The following is a 25,181-nucleotide window of genomic DNA, read 5'->3' on the forward strand; positions in this document are numbered from 1 at the left end:
GTTGAGCATCCGACTTCAGCTCAGGTCATGATCTCACGGTTCATGAGTTCGAGCCCCGCGTCGGGCTCTGGGCTGACAGCTCGGAGCCTGGAGCCCGCTTCGGATTCTGTGTCTCCCTCTCTCTCTGCCCCTCCCCTGCGCGTGCTGTCTCTCTCAAAAATAAATAAACGTTAAAATAAATTTTTTAAAGTGGTAACAATGGTCGATGTTATGCTTTGTGTGTTTAACTACAAGAGAAATAGTTTGAAAACGAAACAAGCACACGAGACTGAATTGCAAGGCCACATTCAAACGCCGTCGTTCAGAAGACTGCCACACTGCACAAACTCAGGGGCTGAGACTACTAATGTTATCGTTCTTAATAAATGAATTTTATTCATTGTAAAAGTAAATTGCAATTTAACTTTATGTTGTGAATTTCTACGAAGACACGATGCAGGGAAAAAAAATCCTTTGCCCTGCTACGTGAAATTGATTTTTGCCTTAAAAAAAAAATGTGATCTTGGCAGGGTGCCTCCGTGGCTCAGACCGTAAAGTGTCCAACTCGATTTCGGCTCAGGTCATAAAATCACAGTTTGCAGGACGGAGCCCCGCATCAGGCTCTGTGCTAACAGCACGGAGCCTGCTTGGGATCCTCTGTCTCCCTCCCTCTCTGTCCCTCCCCTACTCTCTCCTTCTCTCTCTCAATCTCTCTCAAAAACCAACGAACCAACCAACAAACAAACATTTTTAAAAATGTGATCTTGGGGCACCTGGGTGGCTCCGTTGGTTAAGCGTCTGACGCTTGGTTTCAGTTCAGGTCCTGATCTTGCGGCTCAGGAGTTCGAGCCCCACACTGGACTCTGTGCTGACAGTTCAAAGCCTGCTTGGGATTCTCTCTCCCTTTCTCCGCCCCTCCCCCACTCGCTCTGTCTCTCTCAAAACAAATAAACTTTGGGGCGCCTGGGTGGCTCAGTCGGTTAGGCGGCCGACTTTGGCTCAGGTCATGATCTTGCGGTCCGTGAGTTCTAGCCCCGCGTTGGGCTCTGTGCTGACGGCTCAGAGCCTGGAGCCTGCTTCATATTCTGTGCCTCCCTCTCTCTGACCCTCCCCTGTTCATGCTCTGTCTCTCCCTGTCTCAAAAATAAATAAACGTTAAAAAAAAAAATTTTAAAAACAAACAAAAAAAAAACAAATAAACTTTAAAGAATTAAATTAAACATGTGACCTTGGTGAAGATTGCATTCAGAATGAAATGGCTCATCCCAAGGCATAATGTACACTCTAAATTATACTAGGAAGTCCTAAGAAAACTGGCCTAGATTACCCCAAACAGTGAATTTAGTCAATATATTTCAGCAAGAACTCAACAGTCAAAAATGCAATAGATGAATACGCAAAGTGGAAATACTAAAATACACATTCTATTTTGTTGCAAAGGGCATCCAAAAAGTGCTATTAAGGCCATCCAGTATAGATCATGATAAAGAGAATTATTCTCCTATGTTCGGTGATGGAGATGAATTAGTTGAACAGAGAAACAGGTATTTGCCTTACACGTTCATTTTTAGAAACAGATCCAGATACACACACACACACACACACACACACGTTCCCAACCGGTCAAGAAATAATGAGCTCAAGCGACCCCCACCGCTGAATTCTAACTCCCCTCTGTGTAACTATCACTTTAGACTGAAGACTGTCTACTCCAGTCAGATTGTAACTATCTGCCTCCACGACTACACCACGCTCCTCAAAAGCAAGAACAGTTTTTTGGTTCACCCATTCCTCAGCGCCTAGCCCCTGAAGGAGGATTTCATCTTTGCTGAATGGAAGTGAATTTGAACCCCCAATTCTTTCCAGTCCAGTATAACTACGGTCCCGTCAGCTACCTCACTTCAAATCCGAGTAGAACGCGCAAGCCCTCTGTCCCTGAGCGGCCAACAGGTTCTGCAGGGCAGTGTCACTTTGTTGCAACCCTTATTTTAGTAGCAATATGTTACATCATGACGTCACTTTGGGATTTAGATCGTCTGACCTCAAATGACATGAATATCAGCTCGTTGGTAACGGCTGCTATTGATAAAACGGCGAATCTCTACTTCTGGCTCATTATCATTTGGCCAATTCAGTATTTGGAAGCCTAACTAGTTCCTAAGGAGCAAAAAACAACACCTGCCATAAACCCATTCCCTTGAGCTCACGACCATCCCTTTTGACTGCTTCTCGCGGAGCTAAAGCAAGTGGCTGGATGCAAAGCATACGTGTAATGTGATCCAATAAGTAGGTCCTTTCCTCAGAAGCTTTCCACTGACAAGACGACAGAGTCAAATAAACCCTTAGTTCTCGGTCCACAGTTGATTTGTTGTGGGAACACCTGCTTCATCTTCAATCCACACATTTTCTTGGGGATTCTTCTTGTGAGTAGGAACTGTAGAACTAGAAGGTTCTTTCATGACATGTGAAGGACGAGATCCTGCCACCGCCTCTAATTAAGGTACAAACCAGGATCTCGGGAAGGATGATGGGGAATGGGGAATGTCTGCAGGCCGACAGAGCACTCGGCACCCCCTCCGAGACCCCAGAGGGTAAACACCACCGTAGCACGGAGGTCCTCGGTCCGTGGAAAGCTACCTTCCCGAGGGACAGACACCGGAGCCGCTCTTCAAAATCCTCATCACCCGGAACCGGCTGTCCAGCCTAATCGGGCTTTCCTGCCTCGTCTCGGCAGCCTGCTTGCACCCCAGGTAGAATTACTGCCTCCAGCCCCCTACAAGGCCTGGTTCCCATGAGAACGTCACCACCGGGAGGGTGGCTTCTATGTCCTCGTCTGGCACTGCGGAGGGGCTCCCTATGTTTTGAATGGCTGGCGGACTGGTCTCACTGAGGAAACCGGCCCAGTCGGAAGAGCGTGCGACTCCTGATCTCCCTGGGTCGTGAGTTCGAGCCCCGTGTTGGGTGTAGAGATAAATAAATACACTTAATTTAAAAAAATAAAAAAATAAGTCAAGGGAAGAGCTGGTGTCCTGTGGCACATAATTTACTCCCATGAGCCTCCTTTGCCATCTGTACTCCGTAGGTCCACCCAGGATCATTTACATTCAGTTTGTACGTTTCCTAACCATTACCCGTGTATTTTACAGACATACTTTCTATTTGTTACTTGGAAGTTCTTGCAAACAGAATTCCCTGTCTCCCAAAGCCAGAGTGGGCACTCGATAAATGCTTGAGGAACAGACTCATGCATTCTGTTTCCCAAGTTACCCTCTAGGTAAGAGCTGGTAAATGTCGGCATATAGCCAGTGTAAGAGATTGGCCTATAATCTCAGTTTTTCCTGGACATTTCTGATGCGGTAAATGACAAATATACCATAATATAAGAAAATGGTTTTATTCCTAATTTTTAGTTTCCATACAGTTTACAAATACACGTTTACTCTGATAATACAGCTTTGCAACTAGCAACGCAGTTGAACTAACACCCATAAATACAGGTGGGGAGACCATTAACATCCACTAATGTTTCTCTACATAAACTATTCTTTTCATGTCATTTTTCTTTTAAACAATTGCAAATAGACTACATAATACGTGGGCAAAAAGGCAATTAAGTGAATCTCTTGAAACACTAAATGTATAATAAACAGTGCATATTATCAACATTTACATGATTCACATCAAAATGATGACATCCTAAAACGTATTCCTTTTAAAGGATAGATTTATCAATAAAATATTACATATCTTTTAATACTCTGGTACAATACTTCATATACTGCAGGAAAATTAAATGTAGGTCTAGTCATCAGCTTAAAAAAGGATCCTTTTCTATTAGCTTTTATTAATAAAAGAATCACAATTATGTCATAAATAAACAGGCAAATTATTAATTACATGATTTGAGGTTTAGGATGAAAACTTGTAGAAATTAGTTTGATATACAGTAAAGTTATACAACACACTAAAACCAACTGTTTAATATTTCTGCCTTGTGTGAACTGCCCATAGTGAAAAAAAACAAACTTTCTAATGATGGAAGATAGAATAAACTAGGTTTTGGAACTTATTTTTCAAGAGCAGGAGGGAGAAAGATTTCAACAGAATTACGGGCTAATACAGATCCTGATAAAGGCATCTTGAAATCAGGGAGGCCATGTGCTTGCTATATAAACCGTGAATCCCCCAACAACATACAGAAAACAGAAACTGTACCGGGAGCGCACTTAACGTCTACAGTCTAAGTTTCCCTTATGGATTAATAAGCTACAACAAAACACAATTGCATACCTTTCCACCTTCCCCTGAACTAGAAATAACCCAGGATGTTATATTAGTTCTTCAGATCCCCAGTAAAATAACCCCTAAAAAATAATCTTGATAATCTTCTTGGCTGTTGCAAAGCCACTAGGCTCCGTGAAGAACCTACAAACACCAAGAAAGTCATACATTGCTTTTCTCATCCCCATTTAGCCACATCTGAAGAGGGTAAGAGGGAGAGAGGATCATAATTTTCAGGAGGGCCACACACTGGATATGAGGTGTCTTTTTATTTGCTTAAAAAAAAAGCTATTAAGACTCTGAAATTTGGCTTTTTAGAAAAAAACCCTAATGCCAAGTGTCAGATAATTTCTTCACCCCAAATATAAAACCCTATCCTATGCTGATAATTTTAAAATCCTCAACCAGCTATGGGATATTGTGCAAATTTAACGTCTACCGGCAACCCAGAAGCAGACTAAACACCTGTATCTATCACACCTACTTTCCGGGTAACCCGGTTCAACCAAGCATGGACTGCTCTGGCCCCGGGCCCTTCAACTTCCTCACACACCACCTCTCTGGAACTTTCACGTCCACTACTTTTTAACAGCTGCACCTCAAGCGCCCCACGTCTTCACAGCTCTCTCTTCCCGATTCCATCTCGTGGAGAGTGATCTCATCTGAGAACCTACCATCACCTCTCACCAAACACGTAACAGACCTCAGCAACCTAGGGACTATCGCAATCTTGTCTTGGCGTAAGTTTACATAACATGATGCTTTGCGGACTTCGTGGAGGGAAATCTAAGTGAAGTCAGTGTCCTGTAACAAACGAAGCCAGCCGAGACCAAGGGTTTCTGTTCCAAGTACAAAACAACTTAATCTTAAGCTACAGGCAGAGACGTTAATGCAGCAGGTATATGTGTACCATCGAACCCTTGTATGCTGGTGAAAGACTTTGCCCCCAAAGTCCAGAGTCTAAGCTATACCACAAAATCAAGGCAAAGGAGAACAATTCAATGTGGCGGTGCAATGGAGAGAACAGGATTCAAGATCCTTGTTGCAAACACTGACCTGGAATCTCTTTCTTTACAGGCTTGACAGGAAGACAGTCGTCACTGACATTCCCCTGATGAGTAATGACCTCTGAGCCACACCTGTGTTCTAAAGCAATGCTAGGTTCGAGGGACAGGGGACCCGAGGGGGGTGGGGTCGATGTGCGTTCTGTCTGTGAAAGTGGCAGCGGAGGCTCTTCCCAAACTTCCTCAGGGTTTCACGGGAGGTAAAGACCTCAGGAAGGAGGTACTACTGGGGCCAGGCCTAGTCCTTCCTTTCGGGAGCCAGAGCAAGAAAAATCTGAGTTAAGGAGACGGTCACCTAATGGCAAAGCTGCCGTGTCACTTCATCATCTTTACGAGGTCAACCAATGACACTTTAATTGAAATACACTCACTGGATGATGATTCAACACGAGGCAAAGAGGACGTCTTTGGAGAAGGCACTTCAGGTAGAACGGGAGCAAATCTCACTGCTTGGTTAAAATGAAAATGAGCGACTGCTGATGCGATCTGATCAGCGGCCTCGTTAGGAGGCCCCCGCTTTGCCGCAGCCCGGCCGAAACCACCGGCGTGGAGAGGGCACCACAGTCGCCTCCCTCTGTGGGCGCCACGGTGACAGGGTGGTTCTGACCCCTAAACACACCCATCCTTACGAGACCGGTCTCCCCAAGTGATGGTTCAGAAAATATGCTCAGAGCCAGCAGAAATGGTTCAGGAAGCTTCTAGAAGGCCCTCTGTCCTTCTCTTTGACTTCCAGCTTACACGGGCTATTATACGCAGCTTCCATTTCCCAACGTCACCAGCAGCTTCTACTTTCGCTAACTGCTGCCGTCTTCCCGTGGCACTGACTCTGACATTCGGTTACTCTGGCCCCCCCCCCCCCCCCCCCCCCCCCCCCCCCCCGTGAATCACACCTCAGCTTCATGCTCTCGTGCCATCCCCTCCTCCTGACTCTGGGCTGGGCCCGTGACTTGCTCTAATCAACAGGGGGCAGTAGAAGTTCTGGGTTGAAGTCTTAAGAAGGTCTGGCAACTACTGCCTTCTAGCCTGGGGAGCTCTGAGCTGCCACGTAAGCGGTCCAGCTACCCTGCTGGCCAGGCCACTTGGGGCGGCCACATGGAGGAGAGGCCAGAGGACCTGCAGAGAGAGGCCCAGCCACCCCAATGTCTCGGCCAACCTGCTGACCGCACGGGCAACACCAGCGAGAGCACAGGAACAGCTCGACTGAGCCCGGCCCAGGCTAAAGAACAATGAGGAAGGGGGAAAAAAAAGAGAATTGTTTCAAGCCATTTCGTTTCGGGAGGGTTTGTCACCGACAATCCATAAGCACAACACTGCTTGGTTGTCCACAGATGCGGTTTTTGTTTTTTTTTTTCCTGAACACAAGACAATCACTCAAATGAAAAGAAAACATGACAAACATTTCCCACCACCTCCTTCTCAGTCAACAGGCTGAATGGTAATTGGTCATCTGCTACGAAGAAAACACACCTTCTATCCTAAGTCTCCATGATTCTTTTTTCCCATGATTTTTTTAATGGCAATGCAAAAGTAGACAGATTGTCGACTTCCGACAGTCTGGGGGCACTGGCTTTAATTATCATTTAGCCAAAAAAAGAGGCCATCAAATGAATTACCCACTGCTGGATAAGCAATGATACCTGAACCTGTTCTCACTCCCACGGGATGCTGTTACCTTTCCCAAAATGTTTTTCCTCTTACAAGCGCTCCGTCATCCCCCACAAAGAGAAAAACGATTGAGTTTTTAAAATTATAAAAAGGGGAAAAAAATGCCAAGAAGTAGAATTTGAATCACCATCATCTGCCAAATACAGAGCACAATTTAACTGCTTCCTCAATTTAAAATAAAATTCTATAAAACAGAACACTGTCTACATTGTAGAGATGATTTCTTCAGATGTGAGGAAATGGGTAACTGGTAATCAGGTATTGTTGAGTTAGAATACAGTGGTCTTTAAATGGTTTTGAATTTTGTCTGTCCAAAGGTAGTCGGCCACGACACAAGCCTTCCAAGTTCAAATTCATTCTTTGCAGAAACTTTCTTGCATCTGTTCTTGATGTTTTTAGGGAGAGGGTGAAAGTCCACATCTGGGGAAGAAATAAGTGAGAATTTTTAAGGAGCATGCATCTAAAAGTCTCTCAAGGCATTAAACCATTTTAAAGTAGATTTAAAGCTTTTAAGTGTACTACCCATTGAAATGGAAATTTCAGCATGCAATATGGAAACTGAGCTGCCAACACACATCACACACCTGGGTCGCCATCTACAAAGGTGACCGACAGGGAAGAGACAGACAAGGGAGAGCAGTTCCCAGTGGCAGAGCTGGAAGGGATGTGGAGGTGAGCGGGGCGGGGGCCCGGGGAGGCCAGCGCCCTGTGTCGCACAGCCAATTGGGGGCCAAGGGGGGATGAGAACCCGGGCGTCCTGACTCCAACCATCCGGAGCTGTGTCCCCCCCACTTCCCGGGCCCCCACAGATCATCTCCGGACACAGCTCGGGTAAACCAACTCTAATACAAGTGCAAACAATGGGACACCTGATCACCAACAGCAACCATCCCTGAGTACTGAGTGCCAGCTCTGCTCCTCACAGAATTAACTCTGCATTTGGCTTCAATCCTTAATGAACTCTAAAATAAATCCAGCTGAGAGAAGAGAAGTTTAGGAAGAGAAAAAAGAGGCTGGTTTGTAAAACTCAACGATGGTACATTTTGCTAGAACACTCACAAATTAGCCGCCTGCTTAAAAATGCCACAAGGATAGAAACAACTGGGGAGCACTTCCATTTAAATACCTATTTCTGGGGTGCCTGGGTGGCTCAGTCAGTTAGGTATCCGACTTCAGGTTAGGTCATGATGTTGCAGTTGGTGGGTTCGAGCCCTGCGTCGGATTCTGTGTCTCCCTCTCCCTCTGCCCCTCCCCCACTCATGTCTGTCTCTCTCTCCCTCTCTCAAAAATAAATAAACATTAAAAAAAAGTTAAATACCGATTTCTGTACTGAAGTCTTGGTGGGTCTTCTCATCTGAAACTTTTCTGCTGCTGCATCAGACCTACGTTTTCATAGACTCTGGCATTATCTTCTCTCATTCTGTAAAGAAAAAAAAAAAAGCATCAATAAAAACGCAGACCATGCCCTCCAAGCTTACGTGGCATTTACAAAGCACATACCACATTCTTTGGGGACCAGGTATGGTGCAGACACAGCCCCCAGGAGCTAACATTCTAAGACGGGCTGTAAGCCATAAACATACAGCAACATCAAGCTAGAAGTGAAATAAAAGCCTTGAGTCCCTGTGCTCTCTGGGGCTGGAGGAAAACAAGCCGTCTTCCCTGAGGGCAGAGCAAAGGAGGCTTGTATGATGATGAGGCCTTTAAGTAAGACCTTGAAGGACGGAGACATGTGCACATAGAAAGGACAGGTATTAAATTCAAGCAGAGGGATCTCTTGGGCAAGAGACCCAAGAAAGGCAGGAGCAGTGTGGTAGGGACTATCCTTCCATTCAGCCCGGATCCAGCTACGAGATGGGGAACAGTAAGGGTGAGGCTCAGTGGTGGTTTAGGGCCCTGGGATGAAGGGCCAGCACATCAGAGGCCAGACTCCATTCTGCTGAGCAGGGAATGGAAATCAGAGCAGTCCAAGGGGATGGGGGACCCAGTCGCTGTGGGTGTCAGCCTGGGCAGGACAAGACGAAATGAGCAGAAGGGGCCCAGGACCCAGGGTATCCTGGGTCTGCGCCCTACAAGGAATACGATGGGAACAGAGAGGCAGAGGACCTGTTGCACAGGAAGGCCAGTGGTAAAGGGATCGTCAGAGTTAACGTGTTCTGCCATTACTCAGGGAAAGCTTTCGGGCAAGGACTCAGAGCCCTGATGTGCCAGTGCTGCTGCAAATGACTGCAGGTAGCAATTTAAAATATCAGCCTTCCGGGGCGCCTGGGTGGCGCAATCGGTTAAGCGTCCGACTTCAGCCAGGTCACGATCTCGCGGTCCGTGAGTTCGAGCCCCGCGTCGGGCTCTGGGCTGATGGCTCGGAGCCTGGAGCCTGTTTCCGGTTCTGTGTCTCCCTCTCTCTCTGCCTCTCCCCCATTCGTGCTCTGTCTCTCTCTGTCCCAAAAATAAATAAACGTTGAAAAAAAAAAAAAAATTTAAAATATCAGCCTTCCCCATCAGTCCACTGGGGAAGGAAAAAGCAGGCAGAAGGAAGGGGAGACTTGGTGGAGAGAATGCTTTCGCTGTATAATTTCATTTCGATGTTAACTACAAGCCAAATGTAAATACAAGCCTCATATTTGCTATCTAAAACGTTTATACAGAGTATTAAAGTCAGCAGGGGTTTAAAAATCCACATCAGAAGCAAACAGAGAGAAGACTCTTGGGGGAAAATAAAAAGTAAATGTTATACCAGAGACCGACTTCAGAATATACAGAAGAACAATAACTTACAACTGCCGTTCACATAATTGATTTAACAAACGTTTTCCTAACACGTTTTTAGCTTAAACAAGGGGTGGGCACAGTTTTTCTGTAAAGGATCTGAGGGTAAACAATTTCATTTCTGCAGGCCATACTCAGTCTTGGGCATATGATAGTCTTTGCAATGCTTTTTTGTTGTTGTTGTTTTAAAATAACCTTTTAAAAACCATTCATGAGCTGTGCAAACACAGGCCATGGGCAGAATTTGGCCTGGGGGTTGTAGTTTGCGGACTCCTGGTTTAAAAGCCCAAAGTACATTTCTGTTGTCTGCTGACTGTGGAAAATTAGCAGAACATGGCAGCACTGAAACATTAATAGTCAAGTTCATTCACTTTTACTTAGCAAAGAGTCTCAACGCATCAAAAGGGGCGTTACTTACCTTTGCTGTCGATCATTAACAACAGGTGTTATCTCCACCCCGTCAAAAGAAAGATTCAATGTTCTTAGAGAACACCACCTGCTACACTTACAGCTTCAAATAGTCATAGGCGGTGTACCAATCAGCTTGCAGTTTAGGTAAATTAAAATTTTGTTTAGAAAGCGGATACACTCGCGAATCGGTTGGGCAACAACAATGTGCACCCATGACAAGCGTGTGCTGCAGAGACCTGTTGTTTTTTAAGCTTTTCTGCAGGACTGTATTCAGGCAGAAAGGATTTCCTTCATTCCTACTTACTCTGCGCAGGATGGTGTTGGAGTACAAGGCGGGAGGGGACTCTGATCTCCACTTGTCTGGTCCGTGAGAGAATACTTAATATTTGTATATTCGTGCCCTTTCCTCTTGCTTTTCTGAAAGGTGAAGATTGCATAAATGAGGAACTGGAATGTTTTAAAGGAATAAAGAAGCAAAGGTGGCATTTCACCAGACAGATGGGCAGACAGGCGGAACCCTGCATACTGGTAGGCTGACCAAATGTTAGGGAATTCACCTCCCCGGTGTAAATGCACCATACAAGTGAAAAATACTTTTGAACCTTACAATTCAAAAGCACAGAGTCATGCATTAACAACTCACACTATCAAAACCAACTGTATCTATTTCTGAGCTAAGAGAGAATTCACACTTTCTTTGCCACATTAACATCTAATCATTTCATAGTTCGCTTTCAACATTTTTAATGATTCTCAGAGAAACAGTCGGCAAAAGAGCTCTAGAAATAAATTCACTACAGGTAAAAATGGCACACAAGTACAAAAGGCAGTAGCTCTCTTAATAGAAACAATCACACGCCTTATCGTACCTTTCCTGCCTCCCACCCCCACCCAGGGAAAGACCCTGGCGCTTTAAAACTTTATTTTGGGTTCCAATGATACTCTTGGAAAAAAAAAAAAAAAATTGGCAAAGAAAACCAGCAAAATATAATCTCATCTCAGATGCAGAGTGAACTATATTTGGTAGGAGTCCCAGTTAGATGATTTATCACTCTTCGTTCCTAAATTCACCTAGAAATAACCGATTCTGAAAATCTAACTCACCAAGTTGTCATCATTATATAATGTTGCCTTCGTTCGAGGATTATTCAAGAAAAACAGCAAATATCAGAAAGGGTACCCATATCAAATACTGACGTACAGCAGTGACTTTCATTTGCCGCCAGTGAGAGGGTAAACTGGGGCACAATTAGTCGGAACTGGAAGTACTAATCAGTATCTAGTAATAATAAGAATACATCCCTACAGGGCCGCCTGGGTGGCTCAGTCGGTTAAGTGTCCAACTCTTGATTTCAGGCCAAGTCATGATCTCACAGTTTCGTGAGTTCGAGCCCCACGTCAGGCTCTGTGCACTCACAGAGCCTGCTTGGGATTCTCCATCTCCCTCTCTCTCTCTCTGCCCCTCCCCTGTTCACACTCTCTCTGTCAATAAATAAACAAACAAACAAACTATATCCTACAATCTTGAACATCTGCTTCTTGGGAAACCCATACACATAAGCCTAAAAGAGCTATACAAGAATGTCCAGTGACATGTTATTCTTAATAATGTCTACAACAAGAGAACGAATCAACGTGATATACTCATACCATGAAATAATATGCAACAGTGAAGAGGCACAACAGAAAGAAAGACTGTGTGTGTGTGTGTGTGTGTGTGTGTGTGTGAAAACAGGCTTCATAATCAATGGTAAGTGGAAAAACAAATTATAGAACAATGAAACAGTACGATCCTATGTGATTAAACATTCTAAATATATAAAACAGTGTTATCTATTGTGTATAGACTACTGGTATTTGTATCGTAAAATATAAAAAAAGACGACAAGCCCAGCAATTGCCCTGGGGTTCCGAGGCGTGCACTTGGGGCTGACAGCTGTACCTGCCGCATTTGATTGCTGTTATAAAAGAAAAAACAAAACAAAACTTGGAAGAAATAGGATAAAGCAAAACGGATGACTATAGATATACTACTATTGTTTAAATTTTTTGAAGAAAACATAAAACAAGTTTAAATCCACTGGTGAAGTGTCTTGTTGCTCTCCTAACTCAGAACTTAACCCCAAACAACAGCTGATAAAAAGTAGAAAATCTTATTTGACATACAAGAATTGTTACAACTCCAACCTATAGAGTATAAAGCATCTCATCCCGTGTGAACTTGGGACCAACGTACAAAGGAAGCTGGACAGCCTGAAAGATTCACTGACTCTTCACAGAAAAGGCTTGACGTTGGCAGGAAGCTGGCTGCTTGGTGGCCACCACTTCCTCGTGCTGTCTGCAACCGTGTGCAAAAGGAAACGTCCTAAAGGGCGATAGGGTGACAGGATGCAAAGTGCCTGGGCCCTCGGATGACCTCGGATGACCTTGGACGAGCAGAGTTGCCCACTTCCTCCCCAGCTGCCTGCCAACTCGGATTTTCACATTAGAAGAGAAATCAGCTTCTATCTTATTTAAGCCACTATTACTCAGCCTGTTGAAGCAGCCCAACCGATTTATTAACTGATCAAGCAGACATTACACATCTTAGAATCTAGGGAAGACGCTGCAAAAAAAATATCCAAACAGAAAATTTCTCTACATAGTATTTTAATGCTTTGAACAAATGTTTTTAAAAATCTAAAGGCTGGGGCGCCTGGGTGCCTCAGCCGGTTGAGAGTCCGACTTTGGCTCAGGTCATGATCTCGTGGTTGGTGAGTTCAAGTCCCACATCGGGCTCACAGAAGTCAGCACAGAGCCCTGCATCAGCCCCTCTGTCCTCCTCTCTCTCTGCCCCTCCCCACCTAGCACTCTCTCTCTCTCAAAAATATACCTTTAAAAAAAAATCTAAAGGCCTTGAAAAGCAGTCACAGATTTTTAGCACTGCAATAATGACTTACACAAGAAACAATCTTTTAAAAGATATAATTTAAAATAAAATATTAAGTGGAAGACTTGACAGAGAACGGCTCTTATTTTAAAACTTATTCTGGGGACACCTGGGTGGGTCAGTCGGTTGAGTGTCTGACTCCTGGTTTCGGTTTAGGTCATGACCTCATTCGGCTCAGGTCATGAGTTCAAGTCCCACATTGGGCTCCACACTGACAGTGAGGGGCCTGCTTGGGATTCTCTCTCTCCCTCTCTCTCTGCTCCTCCCCAACTTGTGCTCTTTCAAAATAAACAAATAAAAAATTTAAATATACAATCAATAACCTGAAGCATAAGCTTACTTTCTACTCAACACATGTTTTTCTAATTGTGGTAAACGAAAAACAACATATGATAAGATACATGCTCTTGGGCAAAATTTTGAGTGTACACAGTACTGTCCAGTATATGTTCTTTTTTTTTTTTTTTAATTTTTTTTCAACGTTTTTTATTTATTTTTGGGACAGAGAGAGACAGAGGTTGAACGGGGGAGGGGCAGAGAGAGAGGGAGACACAGAATCGGAAACAGGCTCCAGGCTCTGAGCCATCAGCCCAGAGCCTGACACGGGGCTCGAACTCACGGACCGCGAGATCGTGACCTGGCTGAAGTCGGACGCTTAACCGACTGTGCCACCCAGGCGCCCCTGTTCTTTTTTTTTTTAATGTTTTTATTTATCTTTTTGAGACAGAGTCAGAGCATGAGCGGGGGAGGGGCAGAGAGCGAGGGAGACACAGAATCGAAGCAGGCTCCAGGCTCTGAGCTGTCAGCACAGAGCCCAACACCGGGCTTGAATTCATGAACCAATAAGATCATGACCTGAGCCGAAGTCGGACACTCAACTGACTGAGCCCCCCAGGCACCCTGAGAATACGCTCTTGATGTGCAGCAGGTCTCTAGAACTTTTTCATCTTATATGACTGAAACTATCTACCCACTGAACAGCAACCCCCATTTCTGCCTCCCTTCTATCTTTTTTTCATGTTTTATTTATTTATTTTGAGAGAGAGAGAGAGAGAGAGAATGAGAATGAGAATGAGAATCCCAAGCAGGCTCTGTGCTGTCAGTGCAGAGCCCGACTCAGGGCTCAATCTCATGAACCGTGGGATCATGACCTGAACTGAAATCAAGAGTAGGGCGCTTTACCAACTGAGCCACCCAGGCGCCCCTCCCTACTACTTTCTTGGAAAAAAAAAAAAAATCAGTATTTCTACATAAAGTGATTACAAAAGAATTTTCTAACAGGGAATAATTAATAGAAATGGGACAGGAATTATTTCAATGAATTAAGTGGCTCAAGGAAAAGCATAAAAATGTTGGAGCTTCTCAGGCTTATTTAGAAAGAACAAGAAATAAAACTGATCCATAAATCAGTTGAGTTTATTTCTTAGTACTGTGACGGCCCAGGCTGTCCTTATAGAACAAGACAAATTCTCAAGGGATTGGGGTAGTTTTGGTTTTGGGGGGTTGGAGAGAGACTTGTTTCAGAGCCTTAAAAGACGATCTGAAATTGATCTATCCTTCACCTAAATTCAATGACACAGCATAGTTATACCAAACCTTCTGTAATATTTATAATAAATCTTACAGCCTTGCCAGCTGACACACAGTCAAGGTTGAGAGGAGGGTTCAACCACAAGTCTCTAAAATCATCTGGCATTAAATATCTTGCCATATGAAGTAAATCCAGTGAATTCTTTAACTTTAAGTTACAAAAAAGCCCCGGGCTCCTGGCTAGATCTTGGTATCAGGGTCGTGAGTTTGAGCCCCACAGTGGGCATAAAAAAAAAAAAAAAAAAAAAACAAAGAAAAGAAAATTAAAGGGGCACCTGGGTGGCTCAGTCGGTTAAGCATCCGACGTCAGCTCAGGTCGTAATCTCACAGTTGGTGAGTTTGGGCCCCACATCAGGCTCTGTGCTATCAGCTCGGAGCCCACTTTGGATCCTCCGTCTCCCTCTCTCTCTCTCTGCCCCTCCCCCACTTGCTCTCTCTCAAAAATAAACATTAAAAAATATTTTTTAATTAAGAAAAAAAATTAAGACCATGAAATAAAGCATATATCAATTTACCCAAAAAAAGCCCAAAAGCCAGGAGTAGGAAGAAAGGGTCAAATGAAAATGCTCTTGTCTAAGTTACAGACCAACAAGATACTTGTGCAGAATGTTCTGAGCTCAAATGTCAGGATTACAAACACCTTGACTCCTGCCCACATCTCATCACACAATCTTACCGGTTCTGCTTCTCTTTGTGCTGACCATTACCCCCCACTGTCCTGTCCAAACCGTCATCAGCTCTCACCTACACTGGTCCCCCCTGCAACTGCTTGAGCCCAGAGCCCACAGCCCACACCCACTCCTCACTCTCAAGCCAGGGCCCTATTTTCAAAACGAGGACCTTTTTATGTCACTCCCCTGCTTCAAAATCCTCGGTGACGTCCCATTCCCCTTGGGATAAAGTCTAAAATCTTTAATATGCCCCGCAAGCCCCAAGCTCTCAAAATCAGATCTCTGCTTACGTTCCCAATCCCACCCATGACACCCCCCGGCCCCCACCCAACTCCCTCTACTCCAACCACACAGTTTTCTTTCCATTTCAGGAACATGACCACTCATAGCCCCAATGTCCAGCACAGAGCCTGGCACGTGGCACAGCCTATTTTAATGGATGGAGGAATGAATGAACGAAGGTGAGAAGGCCTCTTGATTGCACCAAGGAGCTTGAGGAAGATGTGTGAAAAGCACAGGTCCAGGGAAATGAATAAAAAAGACAGGACAAATGTAGACAAGGGCGTCATGGTAACTCAAACTTTCCATCTGGTGAAACTGGAGTTTTATTGAGGCAACAGCCACGTCTATCTTGTTCTGTTATATCCTCAGCATCTAATCAGTGTCTGGAACACAAAAGGCACCCAAATATTTCTTAAAGGAGTAATACCCAACGAAACATTTAATGAAAGAGAAGGCGCCGGATGCTAACTGCCAGCACCAGCCAGCTTCAGTTTTGCTGGCGACAACCGAAATCTAGCACTGCTGCATTTCTATCCTGGCCCATTGGTGATGGCAGAATTCTTTTTTTTTTTAATGCTTATTTATTTATTTTTTGAGAGAGAGAGAGCGCATGAGCAGGTGAGGGACAGAGACAGAAGGAGAGAGAGTCCCAAGCAGGATCCACGCTCCGTGCAGAGCCAGATGTGGGGCTCAATCTCATGACCGTGAGCTGAAATCAAGAGTCAGATGCTTAACCGACTAAACCGCCCAGGCGCCCCTGATTACAGAACTCTTAAAGGTATCTTCTGTCCTGTAGTATGATGCACTCAGAGAACGCCACCCAGAGTCTCTATGCTGCAGTTAAAGGATGCTCGATGCGGGATGTGGAATTATTTCCTTCAAACAAGAGTTGCCCACATGGTAAATTTGATTCTCATGGGGGTACAGGCAAGCAGCTCTGAAACTATTTCGCATGTATACTAGGGGTGAGCAAATGAGCAAATAAATTGTAGATCATGGGAACCAGGTTTCCCCCAGTTAGAGAAGTTACAAATTAGCAAGGGGAAGGCTAGTCTGAGCCTTGGGGTACTGAATGAGAGCCGGAGACATCAACATGCACTGAGGTTTAGCTTATATATATATATATATATATATATATATACACATAGACACAGTGACAATTATTGGTATTTATGCATATGTGCATTAGTATACAGACGTTATTTCCTAGCACTGTCCACTGAGAGGGCCCAGAAGCAGTAATACCCAGTAGCAACAAGCATACCCAACACCCAAACCTTCATTTTATTTTTGTTTTTATTAAAAATTTTATTTTTAAATAAATTCTCTTTTTTTATTTAACGTTTATTCATTTTTGAGAGACAGAGTGTGAGCAGGGGAGGGGCAGAGAGAGAGGGAGACACAGAATCCAAAGCAGGCTCCAGGCTCTGAGCTGTCAGCACAGAGCCCGATGTGGGGCTCGAACCCACGAACTGTGAGATCATGACCTGGGCTGAAGTTGGACGCCCAACCGACTGAGCCCAACTGACTGAGCCAAAATTTTATTTTCAAATAAGCTCTAACTCACAACCCTTGAAATCGAGAGTCGCATGCTCTACCGACTAAGCCAGCCAGGTGCCCCCCCAAACCTTCAATTTTAAATACCTGTCTTTAATAAACAGAACTGGGGCTCCACAGAAAAATGGCCAATTCAAAGGTTAGGAGAGGGGAAACAGAAGATGAGCCCAGAGCATCTTGCATGCCAGAAAGTGAGCAAGTGCTCAAACACAAAAGGATAGGGACACGTGAAAGGGACACAGGAGCCGATCTGAAAACGTGCCTCACTCGCACCTTCCCCTGGACGACCACCTGTTTTTTGCTTCTCCTCCTCCTAATGCTGTCGCTACTTCCTGCTTCCTTCCCCAGCCCACCGGTCCCTGACCTACTGTCTTTCTTCATTTACCCTTGTCAGCAAATTCCTTCATTCCCAAAGGTCCTTAACTCTTCAGAATTTTTAAAATGATGGCATTTAAAAGAATAATCAATGATCCCGAGTGAGTTTCATCGTTCTGCTCAATTTAAAACTCAGATGGCTTTACTGTTTAAGTCTACCACTTAAGCTTTCTACTAGATGAAGGTACTTCTTACTTTACCATGAAATCAGGTAGTAAGTTCGAGCACAGAACCAAACAGTACAATGCAGAAAACCACATGTTATAGGATCTTATTTTTAGGGGCGCCTAGGTGGCTCAGTCGGCTAGGTGGCCGACTTCAGCTCGGGTCGAGATCTCGCAGTTCATGAGTTTGAACCTGCTTAGGATTCTGTGTCTCCTCACTCTCTGCCCCTTCCCCGCTCATGCTCTGTATCTGTCTCAAAAATGAACATAAAAAAAATTTTTTTAATGAATCATCTGGGGGCACCCACATGGCTCAGTTGGTTAAGAGTTCAACTTTGGCTCCGGTCACAATCTCACAGTTCGTGAGTTCAAGCCCCATATCGGGCTCACTGCTCTCAGTGCAGAGCCTTCTTTGGATCCTCTGGCCCCCTCTCTATCTGTCCCTCCCCGACTCTCACTCTCTAAAAAATAAATTTTAAAAAATTTATCAGCCTGACAGCTCGGATCCTGGAACCTGCTTCAGAGTCTGTCTCCCTCTTTCTCTGCCCCTCCCCACCTTGCGCTCTCTCTCTCTCTCTCTCTCTCTCTCTCAAAAAACAATAAATATTTTTTAAAAATTTTTTAAAAAGTCTCTAAAAATGAATACTCTAAGACACCTAAGTGGCTCAGTCAGTTAAGCGGCTGACTCTTGATTTCGGCTCAGGTCATGATCTCATTCGTGAGACTGAGCCCAGAGGCAGGCTCTGTGCTCACAGTGCGGAGCCTGGAGGCTGCTTAGGATTCTCTCTCTCCACTCTCCCTGCCCCTCCCCCACTTGCATGTGCACTGTCTCTCAAAATAAATACACATAAAAAATTAAAAGTAAGAAAATAAGTAATAATGAATGATCTAAGTCAACACATTTTTTAGACTCTGAAGCCTCTTAGACCAAATAGCAGTTAACGTGCTGAGGACAGTGCTGGCACCTGTCAGTCCCAAAAAATACAGGCTGAATGAATGCATGCATGCAAGCACTCTTGGGGTGGGATCATCAGGGACATTCGGTTTCTAGATTCTATAATACTTCAATTATTACGGAACATTTTTGTCTACTGCCTCCTGACCCCCCCCAAAAAAGGGCAGCAATAAAAGTATTTTTAAAGAGGCTCCTAAATCCAAATTGCAACTCGAGATTCAGGGTCAGAGAGACTGGATGTGGTAAGGAGAAGATCTGAAGTGCTATAGAGGCTGGGAGAGGAAGTAAGTGCCTGAAGTCTCCAGAACAAGGATAAATACCAAACCTTCTGAATGAAATAAAGAGAGCTCCTTCCCCAGCTTTTCCACACAAGATTACATTATATGCTTCAAGACATTCCTGACTATTCTCCAATTTGTACCAACTGTGCTACATTCTCTTTGTATTTAGTACGAGATTCTTCTCTGTGAGCAACTTTATGCTTTAACTATTCCTGGCCCAGATTAAGGATAACTGGAAGACAAGGAGAAAATAGCCTATAGTAACCATCTAAATTTTTCATAACACCAAGTCGGATTTAACACACTAAAGGTCGAAACCAGTTACCTGTTGATTATTTGACCTTACATTTCGATACCTACACTGTTTCTGAAGATGTTTTTTTTGTACAATGAAACAATCTAGTGTCTTCACGTGAACTGAGAACGTCCTAGGCCAACTAAGAGGTATCTTACTTGGCTAACCAGGCTCTGATAACGCGGCTACAAGTCTTTCGATTCGCTGGCAGGTGCCATTTTGCGAAGCCGAGTTCTCTGGAAGGCAGTGAACAGGGTAAAGCAGGCCTGTCTGCAGCGGAGCAGCGGGGCTGGTGAGGGGAGGGGAGAAGCACAGATCCCCAAAAGAGCAGTCTCATTTCCCTCCTCTCAGCGGATTTCTAATTAACTCAGCTTTGTGTCTGTTATGAATAGCTTCACATGGAAAGGCTCCAGTTCCACATTCTTCTTCGTTATGCATGGCTTATTAAAATTGAAATCTCACTGTTTCCAACTCAACCAAATTGATGGTTCAAACTGCTGTGTGCAATGAAGAGTGAAGCATTTCGTTTAAAAGATGGGATCAGGGCAAAGACGGCCCGGATCAAAACTGGAACAGGCTGGAGACTTCGAGGCCTTCGGTTCCAAACCCGCCATGTGAAAATCCTGGGATTTGCCTGGGAAAGTCCTAACCTTTCCACGTGGCCGCTGCCCCGTCAGCCAGGCCAGGACGATGGCAGGGCGCCCATCCCCACGGTACCCTGTCCTGAGAAGTCAGAGTTGTGAAGTAGGGAATGGTTTGAGAGAGGCCCTTCCTGGCTGGGAACAAGGTTCCCATTCCCAAACAGTGACAGTTGGCTCTCAGGGGCCCATCCCGCTCAAAAGGAGAGCGTAGGAGAGCTGCCCAGAGGAAGAAGACGGAAATCTGCCCGCCAGGCCCTCTGGGTCGCATACCTGCTCTTCTTCAATCCTGCGCTGTAGTGTTTCAATGTAATGCTGAACGGCCATGTAGATGAAGCGGTACTGAGCTTCCGTCTGGACCATCCCTGACCTCTGAGACCGCACCATCTGAATGGTCTTGGGAACATCGATGTCGCAGTCGACACCTGCAAAGCAAACACCATGAAGCACCGGGACAAACTGCAGGGCCCGGATGAAGACGCACAACTTTTGGCAGACGCAGAGATAAAGCAAATGTTCCAACTGGACGTGTTCCGAGGGCTACACTGGCCTTCTGGGCGATACAAATGATCCCAGATTAGCTGAGAAGGTGTTGGAGGTCAGGAACCCCCCACTTTCCAAACGGCACCACCCCCACAACATCCGCCAGGACGAGGGGCGTGGGCAAAGACCACCGCTGCATATTCAGCAAAAGACCACAGCACTGGGACCCACAGCTCCAAGGCTCCGTTTTATGTCGAGAGTCAAACAGAATCACGTTTGTTCCCTCGCAAACACACTGGAAGTCAAAGTCCTCAGCCTAGATTTTGTGAAAATGTTTTAACATTCGGATTCCCCCCTAGGCTATTTTCACCAGCATTTTCCTTCCGTAAACTAAAAACAGGAACTATAGCTTCTTGCCCTCCAGACGACCTACCTTTCTCTCTGATGATGTCAATAAGGATATCAATCACAATGAACGTCCCTGTCCGGCCAATTCCAGCACTGTGGGTAGAAGGACAAAGCAATGACAATGGAGTCATTCATGGGGGTTTCAGACTCAAAACCAAGCTAGTAATATTAACAGAAACGATGTCTGCTCTTGGGAGTATTTATAAGATTGTCTATTTGTATTTGAGAATAGATTAGCTAAGAGGGCTTGGGAATTAGTCCAACCCATACTTGGAGCCCGGCTTCTCCTGTACAACGTGCCTGAGGCAAGTCCCATACACGCTGGACCCTCAGTTTCCTCATCTGTGAAATGGGGATGATAGTATACGCCTTACAGGCTTGTTATGTGCATCAAACATTAGTAATGTATGGAAAACACAAAGCACAGAGGCCGGCACACAGCAAGTGCTCAATAAACAGTAGCTTTTTGTGTTTTAATTTTTTACTGTTTCTTTGTTTTTGAGAGAGAGAGAGAGAGAGAGAGACAGAGCGTGAGCAGGGAAGGGGGCAAAAAGAGAGACAGAGACACAGAATCTGAAGCAGGCTCCAGGCTCTGAGCTGTCAACAGACAGCCCGACGCTTGGCTCGAACTCACAAACCATGAGATCATGACCTGAGCCGAAGCTGGACGCTTAACCGACTGAGCCGCCCAGGCGCCCCACCAGCTTTTTAAAAAGGGAATTAAGTTTCACATGCAGCTACTTGTCCAACACATGGATGAGATCTGGGAAACTAAACTTGCCCCAGCAAAACCAGGAAGCCCGGATGTGGGCGCTAGAGGCTGTAAACTGTGGCGAGAGGCCATGGGCGTGGCCTTCGGAGGCCTGTGTGGGGAGTGGTGCAAAACCTTGAAAGTAAACAGGCATATTCTCGGGAAAACATGCACCTTATTTCTGTGGCAGAAGAGAATACAGCCATAATTAAAGTGATGAACCCTAAGTCACTATATTAAAAAAGGAAACTGGGGGCACCTGGCTGGCTCAGTCGCTTGGGCATCCAATTCTTGATTTCGGCTCAGGTCATGATCTCATGGTTTGTGGGTTCGAGCCCCATGCCATGGCTGTCAGCACAGAGCCTGCTTGGGATTCTCTCTCTCTCTCTCTCTCTCTCTCTCTGTCTCTCCCTCTCCCTCTCCCCTGTGCATACTCTCTCTCTCTCTCTCTCTCTCAAAATAAACATTAAAAAATATTTTTAATAAATAGAAATAAATAAAATGGAAAAACAAGCCAACATTACGAGACTACATAAGGGCTCCCTGAGAATAAGGATGATGTTCCCCCCTCTGCCCTGCTACCACCAATACCTGGCAGTCCCACAGGACCTAGGAGAAATTCACTCTCGGGGCAAAGTGTCCCTCAGTGCAGTTTATGCGTGCCTCGAACAGAGATTAAATTTTTCTCACAGGTAAAGAGCTGGGGGTGGGTAGGTAAAAACGAGCCCCGGGCATTAAGAGACAGGCCGGGCTGCAGCCTGGAGAGGTGGCAGGGGCCAGTCACCTGCAGTGAACTACCACAGGCCCCGCGTCCATAATGCTCTCTTGCTTATGGTGGACCTCCTCCAGGAAGTCCAGCACGCCCCCGGGGTCACTGGGCACTCCGTGGTCCGGCCAGGTCCGAAAGTGGTATTGCCACACGGTTCTCTCTGTATTCCCCTGGAGTAGAGCCAAGAAAAACCAGAAAAGAATTAAATAAATCAAGGGGTTGAGGAATCGCCCCGTCCTGATCTTTCCCAGAGCCGATGTGAGCCAACTGCTCCATTTAAAGGCCATCTTTGCAAGTTTCCCAGATCATTCCTCCTTTTGGATCTGGCTGAGCAGCCCTGGAGGCAAGTCTCTGCTTCTGACATAAACAAAATGTCCAGTATAGCAACGCGTTCCTCAGGAAGCTACAACCTGCATCACCCCTCTGAATCCTCAGCGGCAGGCAATGCCTCCTTCCCTCCTCATCCACGCGTAGCTCAACTCCAGAGGCAACTGAGGCCCCTGGGTCCTGGGGCTCTCTTCCCAGCAGATGAGAAAACAGCTATCCCCTCAAGACACATTTGCCTATTTCTCTTTTTATACCCAGCCCTCCTTCCCTCCCCCAAAACGTCCACTTTTATTATAGTATCACGGTATTTTAAGTTTCTGTGTAGTGCAAAGTAGGTAAAAAGACAGGCTTTGCAATCAGAAGGCTGGGTTTTAGGCCCAAATCCCAGCATTCATTATCACTGTGGTCTCCAGACATGTCTAAGCGTCAATTTCTTCACTTGCAAATGGGAATAATAAGCTCTCTCACAATAACTACCGTGAGGATTAAACAAGACCGATAAACACACAGCCACTACTTGGCAGCAGCAAAAGACTCAGCCACTGATGCTCGTCTAAGGAGAGGGGCCGTTAATAAAGGTCAAGACTACAGACGACCGGCTGCCTGGGGGGCTCAGTTGGTTAAGCGTCCGACTCTTGATTTCAGCTCAGGTCATGATCTCACCATTCGGGAACCCAAGCCCCGCATCGGGCTCTGCACCAGAGCCTGCTTGAGATTCTCGCTCTTCCTCTCCCCCTCTCTCAAAACAAATAAACATTAAAAAAAAAAAAAAAAAAGAGTACAGAAGACCAAAAGTACCGCGTTCCGGATCTACCCAGATGAGGCCATTGTAGCAGCTCTGTTCACTGCTACATGCTCACTGCTACGTGTTCGCGCTACGGATCTGAAGGCAACCCAAGCTACTGACATTTTAAAGGAGATTTTGAAAAGAGAGAGTAACTAGGCCAGGGTCCACCACCAGTGACTTTCAAGACATCCAAGGAATAGGAACCAGAACTAAGAGCTTTTCTTGAAGTACATGCATTTAATTTACCGATGCCACGATAAAAATTTTTCTTAATGTTACCAGTTGGCTAGGGCTCAGGGGCCACACGGGTCACAGAACAGTCAGGGAATGAGACCCAGCTGCCCTGCACATCCATGCTCCTCCTCCTTGGTAACCTCTGTCCCAAGAGATCTCCGCCAGGCAGTTAGGAGTTTAAATGAGATCGTGTCATAGCACTTTAAAGAAAAAATGTAACGTGTTATATAAAAAGCAGGTAACACGTGACCAGCAATTCTGGAGAAAGTCTGTCCCGTGTCAGCACCTGAATCCACGGGTATAAAACACAAACCCAAATGCCAAACTTTCCTGTACCTGTTGTTCAAAAATCTCTGTTAACAAGAATATGGATGGTTTATTACTAAAACTGAAGAAAAATCCACCTGCTACTCAGAAACGCCTGATAACAGAAAGATGGGCGGTTAGCTCTAAAACTGAACACACCTACGTGGAATCTCTGGCTAGCGTCCCCTAAATCTCTTCCATTTCTGTTGCTTCTGCTGTGCTTTTCCAGCTTCTCTCTCCATCTCTGCAGCAGAGTAAACCTCCCCCCACCCCACCATCAGCAGAACCACACCCCCACTGACATCAGAAGTTCGAGCAACTGGCTGGGCTTCCAGTTCGCTTTGGTCCCCTGACCACCTCGTGGAACTCAGCAGACTGCCGGGCCCTCGTCTGCTCTCCACCCGCCTCCCCCTGCCCCCTCGTTGGGCTTGGGCGCCACATACTATGCTGACAATCCCCTCCACTGCATCCCTCCCCTCCCTCTACCCTCACTCCATCCACCCCATCCCCGGGAAAAGCCCCAAGCCTGGGCAAAACCAACCACCCACCTTCTCTGTTTTGTACCTAAGGAACAGGGATTGGCGTCACTAAGTGTTCACGTTCGCCACCTCAACAGGGCGCTCAGCACTGCCCGAAATCGTGCTGGATTCCCCTCATCTCTGCTATTACTACATTACCAGTCAATACTTTTTCCACCTTCCCACATAGCTCGTCTCTGATTCCCAGTTGATGGCCTGGCCTCATAGAGAACAGAGAGAAAATCCATTTCAGCTCCTCTACCCGCATCTGTGGCCACCTTCTCCTCTTCCCGTTCTGCTGTCACAGAAGGACGAACCCTCCACCCACCACGATGCTCTGGGTCCCACCTCTCTCCTCGCCCAACCTCCGCTCCTGTCTCCCTGCCATCTTCGCTTTGAGGTCTCAAAGGCATCTCACAATTTGCGTGTCCAGAAGGCTGCTGACCCTCCCTCCCCCCTCAAATCCACGGCCACCAACCCCACGCTCTCGCTAGAAAACTGGCGGTCATCCTTAGCGCCGGCCTCAACCCTTGTCCACACTGTCGCCAAACCCCTTCTACTCAGTTACCTCCAGGAGGTCCCCTTCTGTCCACCGTGCCACCTTTCACCTGGACGATTCAAGCCCTGCCATCCTGCACACCTTCTGCCAGCGTTTCTGGCCTCGTCACAGCACCACCGCCCGCTGCGTTTGGTTC

General features: G+C 45.8%; 1 protein-coding gene across 2 annotated transcripts in view; it reads right to left on the reverse strand.

Annotated features, from left to right (window-relative positions):
- Window positions 1-3,354: 3,354 nt before the first annotated feature.
- Window positions 3,355-25,181, reverse strand: part of PTPN11 (protein tyrosine phosphatase non-receptor type 11) — an 81,212-nt gene continuing 59,385 nt past the window's right edge. Inside the window, exons 11-16 of one of the 2 annotated variants that reach the window (XM_030335921.1) lie at window positions 22,330-22,484; window positions 20,820-20,887; window positions 20,177-20,328; window positions 10,471-10,583; window positions 8,308-8,409; window positions 3,355-7,409 (exon numbers count right to left, since the gene is read on the reverse strand). In XM_030335921.1, coding sequence (XP_030191781.1) covers window positions 8,340-8,409; window positions 10,471-10,583; window positions 20,177-20,328; window positions 20,820-20,887; window positions 22,330-22,484 — 558 coding nt within the window. In that variant the 3' untranslated portion in view covers window positions 3,355-7,409; window positions 8,308-8,339. Of the gene's footprint in view, window positions 7,410-8,307; window positions 8,410-10,470; window positions 10,584-20,176; window positions 20,329-20,819; window positions 20,888-22,329; window positions 22,497-25,181 lie in introns of both variants that reach the window. The other variant, XM_030335920.1, reaches the window with a different exon arrangement.

Source organism: Lynx canadensis, chromosome D3 (genome assembly GCF_007474595.2).
Source record: "Lynx canadensis isolate LIC74 chromosome D3, mLynCan4.pri.v2, whole genome shotgun sequence".
Taxonomy (NCBI): domain Eukaryota; kingdom Metazoa; phylum Chordata; class Mammalia; order Carnivora; family Felidae; genus Lynx; species Lynx canadensis.